Source organism: Marmota monax, unplaced genomic scaffold (genome assembly GCF_021218885.2).
Source record: "Marmota monax isolate L192 unplaced genomic scaffold, Marmota_monax_Labrador192_F-V1.1 WCK01_AAM20220418_F8-fsc00053, whole genome shotgun sequence".
Classification (NCBI taxonomy): domain Eukaryota; kingdom Metazoa; phylum Chordata; class Mammalia; order Rodentia; family Sciuridae; genus Marmota; species Marmota monax.
In genome coordinates this window covers 9,779,519-9,795,920 of record NW_026693153.1, presented here as the reverse complement: position 1 = coordinate 9,795,920, position 16,402 = coordinate 9,779,519, and the positions used below count along the sequence as shown (strand labels likewise).

Genomic DNA, 16,402 nt, shown 5'->3' with positions numbered 1-16,402 from the left:
TTGACCTAGCAATTCCACTATCCTATTTATTCTGTGGGCATACCCACCTTATATCCAAATGTATTCATTGCAGCATTGTTTGGGCTGGAGCTGTGGCTCAGTGGTAAAGTGCTCGCTTGGCATGTGTGAGGCACTGGGTTCCATACTCAGTATGTAAAGAAAATAAAAGTATTGTGTCCATCTACAACTAAAAAAAAAAAAATTAAAAAGATTAGTAACAAATACATTACACTTTTACATTTAATTAAATAAATTATGTTGCATAGTACTAGAAGACAAAATGTAACAAGCAATATATTTGAACCTTTTGTATAGATTCTTCTTCGTAACCGCTCATTGAGTCCCCTTCTCCAACCTCATCTATCTTTTGTTTAAAGCTTCTAACCAGAAGGCAGATGGTCTTAGGAAGAAATATCAATAAAATTTTCTTTTTGCTCAAATACATGCTTGAAAGTATGTGTCTTTAAATGTTTATCATGTGTCATATAGAAAGAATTAACTGGAAAGCATTTTATTTTAATTTTAAGAATTTGGGGCAAAGTGACCCCATAAGCTGAACTTGTAAGATAGTCTTCTTTTCTCTTTTAGATATTAAACACCGTCGAATTCCAATCTTATTCTTTGCAAACAAAATGGATCTTAGAGATGCAGTGACATCTGTAAAAGTGTCTCAGTTGCTGTGTTTAGAGAACATCAAAGATAAACCATGGCATATTTGGTAAAGTTTTATATTTACTTTATTTATCATTCTGAAAGATATCCAAGCTTCATTGTTTTGTTTCTGATCTCATTTTATAAATGACCAAGCAGAGTACTAGGTAAAGTAAGGATTTGTTTTACAGAATTGTGGCAATGCAGATATTCAGAAATATATTACTGTTAAAACCCTTTTAAATCCTTTTGGAGATAGAAAAATGTAAACACTATTATAATGGAATAATTTAAGTAGCCCACTTATTCACCTGACTTCAACCACAGTGATTTCCTTCTGTATGTGGAAACATTTAACCATAACCCCATCTCAGGGCATTTGTACTTGTATATTCTCACCTCTCCCCCATCTGAATCATTCTACAAAATATTTTTTTTCTGGCTTGCTGTGGTACTTCCTTTAGGACACCATATGACCTCTATTGTTTGTTTATTTATTTTTAACTTGTCTTCTTATACTAATAAGTTAGTTCTGTAAGAGTTGAGATTTTGTCATTTTCTTTTTTCTTCTCACTTCTGTAACCTCTGCAATAGTGATAGTACCTGGTAAATAATAGATACACAATAAATATTTGCTAAAATAAATAAATAGAAATAACAATTTTATTTGGACAAACTAATAAAGTTGAAATCTCAAATGATTAATATCTGAAATTATTATGCATTATTTGGAAAACAATTTCTTACTAATATATTATATACCTTTCTGTTAAAATGTATCAAAAATAATAACTAGAGGTTATATATTATTAGATAGTGTTAGTACCATCCACTCCCTTCTACCTACCACCCACTTACCACTCCCTGTTGCAAGATGACCTTCTCTTACCAGAGTTTTCTCCTTTTTATAAGAGTTACAGAGACTAAAAGGAAAGGTTGAACACCAAAGTAGAGAAGAGGGAGTAAAATAAGAAGCAAGAATGTAGTAGAGCTTACATTAAGAGCTAGCCTTGGTGCTGAATGAGTAATTATATTTCCCCATATTGCAGATGTTAAAATTAAAGACAAAGTGTTAAGTAACCTAGCCAGGTACATGCAGCTCATAAATATAAAATTGTGATTGAAATCTACTGGGCTTCTATTCTATTCTACCAGCTTATCAAAGTTATAATTATGGGTTATAGATATCAGGTTACATTTCAAATAAAGTGACTCTTGTCATGTAGCTGTTTTACAGCCTAAGTCAAGCATTTTGTGTGTGTGTGTGTGTGTGTGTGTGTGTGTGTGTGTGTGTGGTGCTGAGGATTGAACCCAGGGCTTTGTGCATGCAAGGCAAGCACTCTACCAACTGAGCTATATCCCCAGCCCAATTCAAGCATTTTTTTTTGTAAGTAGCTGTTATTGAACCTTCAAGGCTAGTTGAAGTAGGATGGTAACTCTACAAACTTTACCACCACTGGAAGAATAACTCAAAGTTTACATGTTGTTAATGTAAGTCTAAGTACTATTCTTAGAATAACTTTAGTGATATCTATATAAATTATGAAAATGTTTTTCATGTCTTGGTCCTGAGCCCTCAGTCTTTAATTTCCTATTTATATTCAATGTCATTTCTTAACTGGTTTTCCTTAAGTGTATATTACTAGACTGTATTAATTTGTCATGTGGAAAAATTGTAATTTTTTATTCTTACAGTTCATTATGTAATGAAATGGATTTGTTTCTTATGGATTTTATTTCAGTGCTAGTGATGCCATAAAAGGAGAAGGATTGCAAGAAGGTGTAGACTGGCTTCAAGGTACATCACAAAGTACTGTGTATCTTTAGCCTTTACTTCTTTTCCACTCATATTATTTTCTTGTCTACATTTTATTTTTATTATATCATTGCCTTTTTCCTCTTGTCTCCATCTGTTTCTGCTATCAGAAAAAACAGTACAGTAAGTATCCAATAGTTTGTTCCATTTACTTTTACACTTTAAGTTTCATATGTTATTTAAAGTGTTTGCCTCTTTACAATCAATATATATGCCAAATCTAGAAAATAATTTTAATTTATGGCACCAAATTTCCATTAGAGCTAATAATTGAAGCACATTTGAAGTTTGGTATGATTATTGGGCTTCATTGTCAATAACTAAAAATAAGTGTGAATGACATGTATCTTCTAAGAATCAGGCTATAAATACTCCATGTGTAGCTTCATTTATATATAAAATGTATATAGAACTTTTAACACATGTTGAGTATTATAAATACTGCTATTCTATGATGCTTTATGTATTTGTAGTTCTGTTTGTTATTCACCAAAATAGTTATCATAGGTTGATGCCAGCCAATATATCATGGAATAAATTAAGATACATAATTTCCCTAATGTTACATTATCTGCTAGCCGCATAAATACCTTGATGCATGTAAAACAAGAAGAGAAGTCCATGAAGCCAAGTTCTATAGGTATTTATTGCATAATCTGGACAACTAGGTCAAAAGTTTTTTTTTAAATAGAACAACTAAAGATCATTCTTAAGGAGAATCTTACTCTGAATAAGGGTAAATAACAAGATATAAATTCTAATTATTGTTTTTTGGTTATAAATTCTGATTTCTTCTACAGTGATCTTCTACATATTGGGAAAAAATAGCAAGGATCTAGCACACATACACCAAGTTAGATTCTTAGATTATGGTAAAGGAAATGATCAAGGTAATGGGATGAATTCCCACCACAAACTGATGGAGTCAGATGAAAATTCCAGAGAATGTATCAAAAACATGTTTTCATCCCTCTTTTCTTACTTCACAAGTTCTTACTGTTATAGTGAAGATGTTATAGAATAGAAACCCTATGATCAATCATAATAAAGTTATTCAGAACATAGTACTTAACTGAAAATAAGTTTGTATTCATCTAGATTTTAAGTTAAGCTCTTAAGCCCTTCCCACCCACCTTGGCTTTATTTTGTCTGTAGCAATCAGGCCACTAGGTGTCAGTAAAGATCCAACATCATAGTACCAACTGCCAACTCCTCTTGACACCAAATTTTTGTTTCTTTGACTTTTCTCACCCATTAACTGTCTTAACTTCCAAGTCTTATGAAGGACACATTGTTGGAAATGCTTTTGTGTCCTTTTGTTATCATCTTACTTTATGTTCTCTTTACAACAGTCTTCACAAGGTAAGTGGTAGTATCCCTATTGTCTCTAAGCAGCATGAAACACTAGTAAAACACAGTGGGGCTCTTGAGTCTAGTAGATTTATTCCCCTATTTATTAATTAACCTCTTAACCTATTAGCTAACATCTCTTAGTGTCTTGTGAAGATAATTTTCTTCATCTGTAAAGTTTTAAAATGTCATAAATTATACAAATTAATTATATATTGTCTCTGTTAAAGTACTAAAGAAGTCAGTGAATGTTAAATTTGCTCTTTTACCTAACTACACTATTTAACAGAGGTATAAATTAATAAATATGTAGATAAAAAATAAAAATAAATATATCAGTTTGGTTTAAAAAGATTCTTTGTTCATATTTCTTATATAATAATAAATAAATAGTTTGCATTTTGATGTTCCCACTTATATCCCTCTATTTGAAGAGATGAAATCCTATCTTGCAAAATAAATAATAGTAAATGCAAGATACTAGTCTGTAATTGTTAAATCATTAAAAACATTTATATAAATCTAACTATGAAAGATGTTTTGAACTTTGATCTCTTCATTTTGCTTTTAGAATCTGAAATTTCCTATCATGATAAACAAAAAGACCTCTGGTTCATTTTGGACCAATTTCATCTCATTATTTTAAGCTAAAATTTAGAAACATTTTTGTGAAATACTAAATGATGCATAGTCTATGACTCTATTCTCTTTTGGAAAGAATCTCATTACTTAAGCACCTATAACCACCCAAAGACAACCCTTGAGTAGAATATGAAGTTTTTTTTTAATCCTCCAGAAAATATAACTGAGCAATAAGTTTTCTAGCTTTGAAACTTTGAATAATGCTTAAAGATTATAAACCTTTTTGTTTTGTTTTTGTGGTGTTGGCATTTAAACCCCAGAGCCTCATACATGGTAGACAAGCATACTACCCTTGAGCCATATCCCCATTCTACTTCTAGATTTTAACATTAAGCTGTTATAAACTATGCATCTGGAAACTCCAGTGAAAAACAGAAGATAGAACACATACACAGTTTTATTCCCAAATCTCACTAACAATAAAGGGACCTTTTAAAAAGACATTAACCTATGTGGGCAAAATGAATGCAAGTGGTGAAAAGAACAACCGAATTTTGGAAGGTGAATCTGATGGATGTTGATTGATTAACAGATCTCAGAAAGCTGAATCCCAAGTTAGTACTGGGGAATCCTGGAAGGCAGCCTAATTTGCTTTGCAGATCCTCTTGAAAGCTCAGAAATTGGTGGAAATTTAAAATAAGGATGAAAATGGAATTGAAGAGAGAAGATATGGCTATATATCCTTCCCACAAAGAAGTTTGAAGGAATATCTGTATGGAAGTCAAGCAGAATATCTTTGGACTAGAAAACACCAGACATAACTGTGTATGGTAATGCTGAAGTGAAAGTCAGAAGTGACTAAAAGTTTTCATATCAAATATTGTAATTCTGTCTTCTACTTTTCCCAGGAAACACTGAAGGTAGGCAAAAATTAGGAAAAGTCATCTTTAAGGAATTAGACCAATGTAGTGAAAAAACCTAAAGGTATTAATGTTGGAGATTCCCACAGAAATGACTTAGCCAGACACTATAGTGAAGACCATATTTGACAAGCTCCTCACATATTTCCAGATTCCAGTGTGCCTTCTTAGTGTTCACATGTACGTATGAACAAGTGGCAAATGATCACCAGACATGAGGATGAAAGCATTGTGAAATATGGGAATGTAAAAAAACAAGAAAAGCAGGTTAGAGGAAGTAGAACTTAGAACATTTTGAAAAACCGTTAAGTCTCCTCAAATAGATAAGATGCTGTCTTCATGAATAGGACCAGGATACTACTTCTTGATAAGAAACAAAAAACAAACAAACAAAAAAATAATCCTTTGAAAATAAGAATAGAATAGAAAAAAATGGAAAAGTCAACAAAAAATAAATAAAATAGAGGCAATTTCCCAGAAAACAGCAAAAGGATGAAGATTTGGAAATTGAAAAGAAAAGAAAAAGGGGTCATGTTTATAAGGCCCAATATTCAATTAAGAAGAAAGTCAGAAAAAGAGAACAGAGAAAATAAAGAGTAGCAAATCATCAGATAGAGCTTTACCTGAACTGAGTGATGAGTTTGCAGTTGAAAGTCCTTTTGAAAGCCCAGTGTAATGGATGAAATAATCCCCTTCAAGGTGCATTGTTTATGAAATTCAGCCCTGATAATAATAGAAGAATTTGCAAGTTTCTAAGGAAAAATAAATAAAAACATTTTCCTATAAGGATAAATAGAATATCATCAGACTTCTCAAAAGCAACAATTTAGAAGCTATAACAAAAAGTTCATGGAGAAAATATTCTCAGAACAATATCAACATATTGTGACAACAGAATAAAGACATCTTTGATTGTATAAAGTCTAGTATTGAAAGGAGTAGTCTTTAAAAACAAGAGAATAAATCAAGAAGAGAAAAATAAGGAACATTGAAACAGAATAGGGGAAGGAATCTCATTTGTTAATAGATATTCTAGAATAATAATGAAAGGAAATCTCATAAGAATAACTAACTGGCAGGAAGAGAGAACAGCTGGTCTACTTTGGAGAATTTTGTAGGACTCTATGGAAGAATTCTTCGAGATGAATATGATGCAAAGTGCTTCATAATAATAAAGATTTAAACTGGAAGTATTGGGATTGGATTATTGTTAAAACATACATTTTTAAAAACCTAGACGGGTTAATGTGGAGGTGGGAAGTCAAATTACTACCTTGAAAGAAAACAATATAGTAGAGGAAAAGACTACTAACCAGAGTGTACCACCTAAATCAGCTGTGCATAAAATTTACATAGTTATCATATTGATAATGACTGCATCACTATGTTAAATTGATGGGAGTAGTAGAAACACAGTGAGGGTACAGAAGAGCATGAAAGTGTAAGAACTGAAACCTCATTATTACATTACTTTCAAGAATTAATATTAAAGTGTACTTAGAAATACATAAACGATCACCTAAAAAGAGCTGCAAGTACTCGATTCTATAAAGGGGAAAGAAAGATGAAGCAAGAAGCTGCTATTTTCAAACAAGCCTTATAGAACTAGTTGATTCACTAACCATTTGTATGTACAACTTTGATTTTAAAAATATAACTATAGTATGAATTGTGTAAGAAAAACATGTACACATAGGGTTTTACCATGTTACATACATTTTTCATATTTACTTTAGAAAATAGATTTTTGTCCTTCAGAAACTAATAATTCTTGTTGGTTTTTTTGTTATCAGATCAGATCCAGTCTGTGAAGACATGAAAAGATAGGATCTAGAAACCTCAACAATTTTGAATCTAAGGAATATATTTAATATAAACTGAGTACATTAAAATCTTTTAAAGGTGTGTGTGCATCCAGGAATACTTTATAATATTCTGTTTGCATTAATGGACTTTGAAGAGCTTTTTAAGACCATAGGAATTTCAGGTATGCTAATCTGGCTATTTGTTACATAAAAACTAAATCTTTCCTCAAAAGGAATCCCTAGAATTATCAACTTTTTGGTAAAGGTCTACATTTGATTGTAATCAGAATATTTGAAAGAGTTATGAGCCATCTCAATATCCCATCATGATTTATGATCTTTAATGTATTTTATTTTTGTCTTTTTAAATATGTAGTTTATGGTATGATTTTTTAGTATGAATTGTGCTTTTGAAAATAGCTTTAAATATTTATAAAGGACCATGGATAATTAATATATATTAATTTTTTAGTATGTGTCACTATCAATAAAACAAAAAAGGCAGCTTACCAACTTGCATGGTTTGTTTTTGCTGAAAAAAAATAATATTGTGTAATGTGGTATTTGGTGTTTTACTGCCAACATTTGTACATAATATGAGGCCAAGATAAACAAAATTTTTTTTTTCAATGTGTTTTAGACATCTCTACCCTGAACAGTCAGGCATAGTCCCAAAGCAATGGTGATACAAAATATGTTAAGTCATTCCTTATTTTCACAGAACTTAAAATATAATGAGGGAGAATCTGAGCACCTTTTCAAACATGGCAAATAATTTCATTTTATTAGCTGAATGAAAATATCACATCTTTAGATTTAAAGTAAAACAGGAAATTAATGTTGGACTTTAACAATTATCATAAATTGTTTTTTCCTTTAAAATGCCTCTGTGTTGGTCACTTTTCTGTTACTGTAACAAAATTTCTGAGATAATCAATTTTTTAAAAAGGAATAGTTTATTTTGACTCACAGTTTTGGAAATTTCAGTCAGTGACTAGCTCCATTGCTTTTGGGCCTGTGTCAGAGCATCATAAGGGGAGTATGCCACAGAAGCTACTCACCTCATGGAAACTCCGAAGCAAGAGAGTAAGAGGAGAGTCTTTGGTCCCAGTATCAAGTGCACACCCAGAAGGACCTCACTTCCTTCCCCTATGCCTCACCTTCAAAGGTTCTACTACCTCCCAGCAGCACCATGGTCTGAGATCTAAGCCTTCAATACAGGGGCCAATGGGAGACATTTGAGATACAAACAATAGCAGCCTCCAAATGACTATAGTAGTACCTTGTTAAAATATGCCTACACAGACTTGAAAGTAAGCTGCTATATAAATGCTCTTTGGAATTTTAGACATCTCAAGCTCACTAGTTGTGTTACTTTTCACAACTTAAAGACCACTTAAATTGTGAACTATAAATACAAGATTTTGTTTTAAATTAATCACTGAGAAACAGTTCATAGATCAGTGGTGTCAATCCTGAAAACATTAAATATAAAGAAAAGCAATGGAATGTATAATATCTTAAACATCCTTAGCTATGAGAATGATAAAAACAGAAAGAAATACAGAGGGTTAATAATACAAATGTGTTTTAGTAACCACAATAGTGTTTTTTTTATAACAGAATTCTTACTAACTTTAAAACTACAGTAAAAGTTCTATAATACAGTTTCTCAAAATCCAGAAATACCAGCAATCTTATATTTGTCAAACTGAAAGTTATTCAGAATATTCCAATGGTCCAACATTTTGCCAACATCTCATAAATTTTTTGATAAGGATAAAAATGATCATTGATCTAGAGTTGCCTCAAATATAGAAAAGACATTATGATGAAAACACTGAATGTGATTTTTTAAAAACTGATATAACTAATTTATAGGATAGAAAAAGACATTCAAATCCTTACCTACCATAAGAAATAGTAACATGGGTTGGGGTTTATGCTCAGTGGTAGAGCATTTGCCTAGTGTGTGTGAGGCTGTAAGGTGCTAGGTTTGATTCTTAGCACCACATACAAATAAATAAAAATAAGTGTCCATTGACAATTAAAATATATATTTTATAATTATATAATATATATAATATATTTATATAATTTAAAAGAAAATAGTAACAACAGTAATAATTATCACTATAGGAATACAAAATCATGAATCAGATATTATTACACATTCAGAATTTTGCACTATTTAATCCTCACAATAACGTTATGTGGTTAAGTTCTGTTATTTGTTATATGGATTAGGAAACTAGAACTTAAAGTGGTTATGTAACTTGCTGCAGGTCACAGCTAGTAAATGGTGTTACTGAAATTCAGTACCCCACAATCTGTTTAAGAGGGATGAGTCAAGAGAATTAGTATAGGTATTAGGAGTACAGATTTATCTGCCCCCCAAAATGACTAAAATGTCTGAGAAGACCAGGATGGAGCCATACTATGAAAGTCAGAGGCCAGGGACTACTGTCTGTTTTTCACTTTTTTCTTTTGTTTGTTTGGTGGTGCTGGGGATCGAACCCAGGGCTTTGTGCATGCTAGGCAAGCACTGTACCAACTGAGCTATTTCCCCAACCCTCACTTTTTTCCTTTTTGTTTTAAGGCTATTAATACTATTTATATTTTAAACTCTGAGCATAAATGACTTTGATAAAAATAATTCTCAAAGCTATTTTGATGCTAAGTAAATTCTCTACAAGCTATGTTAACTGAAACTGTTATGTATGTTTTTTCAGAAGGAGGAAAAGTACTGACTCTTATTTCTATGATCTCCAAAATCTAGGTTATAGTTTACAGATATCTATCCCTGATCTACATTTTTGTGTAGAAATTCTGTAGAAGTAAGTTGAGTAACAATACAGATGTGTGTACAAACCAAAATTATTGCATTTCTATTTAGCATATAACTAAAACATACCTTACAAAAACTGAAACAAGTGTTTTATTTTCATGTTTGGACACCACTGTATTATAAAGTTTAGTTCATTAAGCTCTGCATTTGAATATAACACCTTGTAAAATGTTCAAACCTTATATTTAATGTTTTACGTTTAAATATTTGTATGTGGCCTTACTAAGCCTGTGTTTTATGAATAACAAAAGGGCTGAGTTTTATATATTTGTTTTCTATTTAGAAACTGTCTACTAAAAATAATGGATTATCTTCTAATTACTTTAAGGTTTTTTTCTCCCTTAAGATTTTGGCACACAAGTGTTGTGTTATATGCAGTTATCCTTGAGAATACTTGTCTTTAGTTTCAGCTACTATAACAAAGTACCATGGACTTGGTGGCTGATAAAGTGGGAAAATTTTACTTCCCACTATTCTGAAGGCTGGGAGTCTGAGATCAGAGTGCCAACATTATAAAGTCTTGGTGAGAGCCCTCTTCCCATTACAGAGTTCTTCTCATGTGGTGGAAAAAGGCAAGAGAACTCTTTGGGTCCCTTTTATCAGGGCATTAACTCTATTATATCCTTATGTGACTCCACCCTATAACCTAATTACCTCCCAAAGGCCTTACCTCCTAATATCACATTTGAGGTTGGGATTTCAAAATAGGAAATTTGGAAGAATACAAACATTCAGTCTGTTTTAATACTTAAGGCAAATTCATCAGTTGACATTGTGCATATTTTCTGTTTTCTGATTATTCTCTCATTTCTGAGTTTTAAAAAATAAATGACTCATTCTAGAAATTCACCTAAATGAATAGGTGTGTATACTTTGGCTGGAGAGCAATACAGTAATGACTGAGAAATTATTCTGTGTTTAATTGGATGTTTTAGGTAATATAGTTATTGCATTTTTACAGTGAATCTTTCTTAGTATGGATGTTTCTGCTCAGGTTTGTAAGGGTTACTTCAGAATCATTACTTTGTTTTGATCACTTAGTTTTAATGCCACATTTAGGGGCTTCATCAATATAGAATGTCAAGCTTTCTGGCATTTGGAATAAATCAGAAAAGACAAATTCCTTCTTCAAATTTCAAGTCACCAAGCAATATGAGAAGGTATCCAGGAATAGTAGTTATCTTAAAATAAATTTTTTTAGAAATATAATAATGATAAATATCTTTATAATTTTTACTATTTGTACTTTGTAAACACCTTACATATATTAATTCAATTAATTTATTTAATCATCATATCAATCCTGTTAAGGTAAATGCTCTTATTATCTCTCTTATATGGATCAGGAGTCAGCAAACTGTTAACCTATTTTTTGCATGGTCTTTGAGCTAATCATGATTTCATATGTGTAAAGGATTGTATTAAAAAAAAGGAGAAGGAGCATCAGAGAGTGTGTATGGCCCATAAAGCCTAAAATGTTTACTGTACAGATCTTTTGCACAAAAACTTTGCTGAACTCTTAATATTGAAAATGAGGCAAGATAGGTTAAGTAACATGCTTAAGTTCATGCTGCAAACATATTGGAAAACCTGGGTTTATAGTCTAGAAGATCTGGCACCAAATTTATGTGTTCTTAATCTCTATATGATTTCTCAAAACAGCTAAAGACTAACCTAAAATGTAATAGGGTAATTTGAAATTACTTATTAAATAATTATTAAAAATGAAACATTAGGTACCAATGGCTTGAAAGTAATTCTTTGAAACCCCCTTTCCCCCTTCCCCATAAGATTCATAGGCAAGTCTTTGCTCTGTACAGTCATTTTCCTTCCTTTTCTTTAAATGGGTGGCAAGAGATTGACGGATTGTGAAGCTTCAGATTGTCCCCAAGGATCTGGCTTAGATTTCCAGGTTTCCCCATGAATCTTATTTTGAGATAAATGATAACTAGTGTTGATGGTCTTGAAATATGTATAGTAGAATGTGGAAACATTTATAATTCAGTTTGTACATATTTTTTAAGTTATGTGATAATAAGTAACAACTATAACTAAAAATATTTTCTTAATTACAAACATAGTTATGCTTTTGTTCACTCTATACACTGCTTGGCCCCAGACATGAGAATTCTTTCTCAGGAAACATGCAGCAGAGTAGAGTACACAAAATGCCAACTTTCTTGCCAGAGGATCAGAAAGGGGAGATCCTCAATATAAACCTGTGTCTCAAACTTTGAAAACTAAGCTACAAAATAGACTATGACTCAAGTTCAAGATTGGCCCCCTGGGCGGCATACATATGGGCTAGATAGGAACAAAAATGCAAAAGTTTGAAAGCATAAAATTGAAACAAATCCTTAACAAGACTTGTAACTTTAGGCCTAAACCCAACCAGGTTGAACTCCTACTAAAATCATCAACATCTCTATAGAATTTAAACAAGATTTAGACTCAAAATAATATTCCAGAGATCAAGAAGAAAATCCAAAATATCTAAGTATACAAAAATCAGAGGGGAAAAATGACATAGGCAAAGAAAAGGCAATGTCAGGGTAACACAGATCTTAGAAATATCTGACAAAGACTTTAAAACAGGTATTATAAAAATGCTCAAAGTGTAAACATATGGAGAGGTAAAAAGTCAGCATAAAACTAGAAGAAATGAATGAAAAGTTTAGAACTGAAAAAATATACTTGGAATAAGCCTCACTGCATGAGTTCAAATGCAGAATAGAAATGACAGAGGAAGGACTCCTTGAACTTGAAGATAAATTAGAAATCATTTAATCTGAATATCAGGGGGAAAAAAAGGATGAGCAGATTCTTAGGGACTTAGGAGACAAGTCTACATTTATGCAGAGTCCCAGAAGAAAAGGAGAAAAGGCGCAGTACATGAAAAGGATTTGAAATAATTGTAGCAAAAAACTCTCCACTTATGGTTAAGAGCATAGATTATAGATTTTATTTAGGTGGTCAACTTGAAAGCAGTGACATAAAAATGACATATTAGTTTTAAGGGAACACTGATTCAAATTACTTGATTTATCAGAAATTGTTGAGGCCAGAAGGAAGTGACACACCATTTTAAATTTTTTTAACTGTCAACTCAGAATTCTATATCCAATAAAAAAATCCTTCAGGAATTAAGATGAAATTAAGAAAATCCAAGAGCATTCATTGCTTTCAAACCTGCTCTAAACTAATTGCTAAAGGAAGTTCTTTAAAAAGAAAAAGCACCAGAAGGTAAAGAACATTTGGTATTCTATCCCCCCACCCAGGGGATTGAAACTGGGGATTGAACCCAGGGAGTTCTACCACCGACCTACATCCTCAGCCCTTTTTATTTTTTATATTTATGCAGGATCTATGTCACCCAGGTAGGCCTTGAATTTGTGATCCCTCCGCCTCACCATTCTCTGGGATTGTAGGTATGCAATACTACATGCTGCTAACTTCTTGTATTCTTAAAATGTGTTTGACAGTTGAAAACATTGTGGTATGGGACTTCAGTGTATGTAAATGTGACCAATAAGACAACTGAAAATAGGGCTGGGGTTGTAGCTCAGTGGTGGAGCGCTTGCCTCACTCCTGTGAGGCACTGGGCTCAACCCTCAGCACCACATAAAAATAAAGTTATTGTATCCATCACAACTTGAAAAAATATTTTTTTAAAAAAAGACAACTGAAAATAAACAGGGAAAGTAAAAGGTCCAATATTGTGCTTTCTATATAATGTACTGGAAAAATATTTTTTCTATATACACTTTGAAAAGTATATTTATTATAGCATCTGAAGAACCCACAAAAAGGAAGCTATACAAAGAAATATAGAAAAAACTAAAAATTTAAATTCAAATTTTTAAAATATGCTCACCTGATCCAAAAAAGGAAAAAAAAGGGGAAATGATAAATTGAAAATAAAAGAAAATTAAATAGTAAACCTGAATAAAAACATAAAATAATAAATCCAAACATACTAATAATTTATTAATTAATTTAAACATATCAATGAAAAGATTGTTTTTCTGGATAATGCTTTTTCTTTTTAACCCAATTGATCAACAAATATGTGAAAAAATGTTCAACATCTCAACATCTCTAGCAATTAGAGAAATGCAAATCAAAACTACTCTAAGATTTCATCTCTCTCCAGTCAGAATGGCAATTATCAAGAACACAAGCAACAATAAATGTTGGCAAGGATGTGGGGAAAAGGTACACTCTTACATTGCTGATGGGACCGCAAATTGGTGCAATCATTATGGAAAGCATTATGGAGATTTCTCAGAAAACTTGGAATAGAACTTTCATTTGGCCCAGTTATCCCACTTCTTGGTATATATACCAAAAAAACTTAAAATAAGCATAGTACGGTGAGGGAACCACTCAATTCACAATAGCTAAACTATGGAACCAACTTAGGTGCCCTTCAACAGAGGAATGGATAAAGAAATTGTGGTATATACACACGATGGAATATTACTCAGCCTTAAAGAATGAAATTATGGAACTTGCTGGTAAATGGATGGAACCAGAGAATATTATGCTAAGTGAAATATGCCAGTCCCAAAGAACCAAGGGCTGAATGTTTTCTCTGATCGCAGGTGCTAATTCACAATAAAGGTGGGGGGAATAGAGGTACTTTGTATTAGAGGGGAATGAAGGGAGGGTAGGGGGTATGGAGGTAGGAATGACAGTAGAATGAGACAGATATTATTACCCTATGTGCATATATGATTACATAACCTGTGTAACTCTACATTATGTACAACTAGAAGAATGAGAAGTTATACTCCATTTATGTATGATGTGTCAAAATGTATTCTACTGTCATGTATAACTAATTAAAACAAATTTAAAATTTTAAAACATTACCCAAACATTCTTACTTGTTTATGCTGTCTACAAGTAAGTCATGTCAAATATGATATAATAATGTAAAAAGTTGGATAAAATATCTACTATCAAAAGAATATTAATATCAGACAAATAATATTTCAGAACATGGAATATTTGGGGAAATAAAGCAAAAACACAATAATAAAAGAATATAGGCACCAAAAACAAAACTATTTAAATGTGTACACAACTAAAAGCAGCTTCAAAATACTCAAAGAAAAATTCACAGATCTGAAAGAAAAAGATCAATGACTAAAGCTAAGTACTTCAATACTTCTTTTGATAGTCAGTATAACTTGTGGACAGATGATCAGCAAAGATATAAAATAATTCAAATATCATCAAACAGCTAGATATAATTTACATCTGTGGAATATTCCAACACCAACAAATTAGTACTCTTTTCAAATGCATATGGAATATTTACAAGATAGACCATATATTCAGTCATAAAACAAATCTGATTAGATTTAAATAACTAGAATCATGCAGAATATATACTTAGGCCTTGAATTAAACTGGTAATCAATACTGTGTTAACATCTCCAAATGTTTAGACATTAAACACAAATAATCCATAAATCAAGGAGGATGATTCAAGAGAAATAAGAAATGTGTAACTAAACAAAATGAAAATGCAACATAAAATTTGTAGGATGAAATCAGTAACGCTTGAAGGGAAATAACATTAGGAAGGAAAACTAAATTCAATAGCTTATGCTTGTGTGTTAAACTAGAAAAAGAAGAGTAAATTAAACCTAAGGCACACAGCAGAAGCCACTGAACTACAAAGATAACATGGACACGTGATACAGAGAATTCAGAAACAAACAAAAGTCTGGTTGTTAGAAAAAATTACCTGTGTTCCAAAAGTGGTTCTAGGCCTTAGTTGAACCTTGTTTTTGGCTCACATGTCTTATCCTTATTTAATTGCTAGGTAATTCTCACTACCAGAAATAGAAGATACTTTATATGGTAAACATAGCTTGCTGAGACAACCCAGTCTGTATTTGGGAGTCTGAGGAATATTTTCTGGGTCCATGATTGATCATGCTAAAATTAACTTTTGAAGTTAGAAGTGACTGGTAGAGAGCATTGAAGACATCATAAACAAGAACACTGAAGTATTGTTCCATTGTTTCTGACAACTTGGTGTATGGGAGATACTATGTAAACATGTATGTATGGTTGAATTGTCTAAATCATTGCAAAATTGAGACTGAATAAAGGTGAAATTTAGATAATTTTGTACTTAAAATGTGAATTTATATTTGTACTTTGAAATTAATCAATAAAGGTGATACCCTGAAGTTTCACAAACTTTCATTCTTTGATTCTGAGAATAATATGTTTTCAACCATTAATGAAGTCTGCAAATTTTTTTTAATTTATGCTTTTTTGTTGTACATGGAAATTTTGGAAATTTGGGTTCCTACATTTCAATAGTACTCATAATTTCATTTCTTCCTGTAAAATAAAGGTAAAGGGCAGGGGTTTTAGCTCAGTAGAAGAGCGCTTACCTAGCATGTAT

General features: G+C 31.8%; 1 protein-coding gene across 3 annotated transcripts in view; it reads left to right on the top strand.

Moving 5' to 3' along the window:
* The window catches only part of Arl6 (ADP ribosylation factor like GTPase 6), a 33,798-nt gene extending 17,617 nt beyond the window's left edge, over positions 1-16,181 (top strand). For all 3 annotated transcript variants that reach the window (XM_046455381.2, XM_046455380.2, XM_046455379.2), the window contains 3 exons: positions 589-718; positions 2,394-2,449; positions 7,113-16,181. In XM_046455381.2, coding sequence (XP_046311337.1) covers positions 589-718; positions 2,394-2,449; positions 7,113-7,138 — 212 coding nt within the window. In that variant the 3' untranslated portion in view covers positions 7,139-16,181. The remainder of the gene's footprint in view (positions 1-588; positions 719-2,393; positions 2,450-7,112) is intronic.
* Positions 16,182-16,402: the final 221 nt, after the last annotated feature.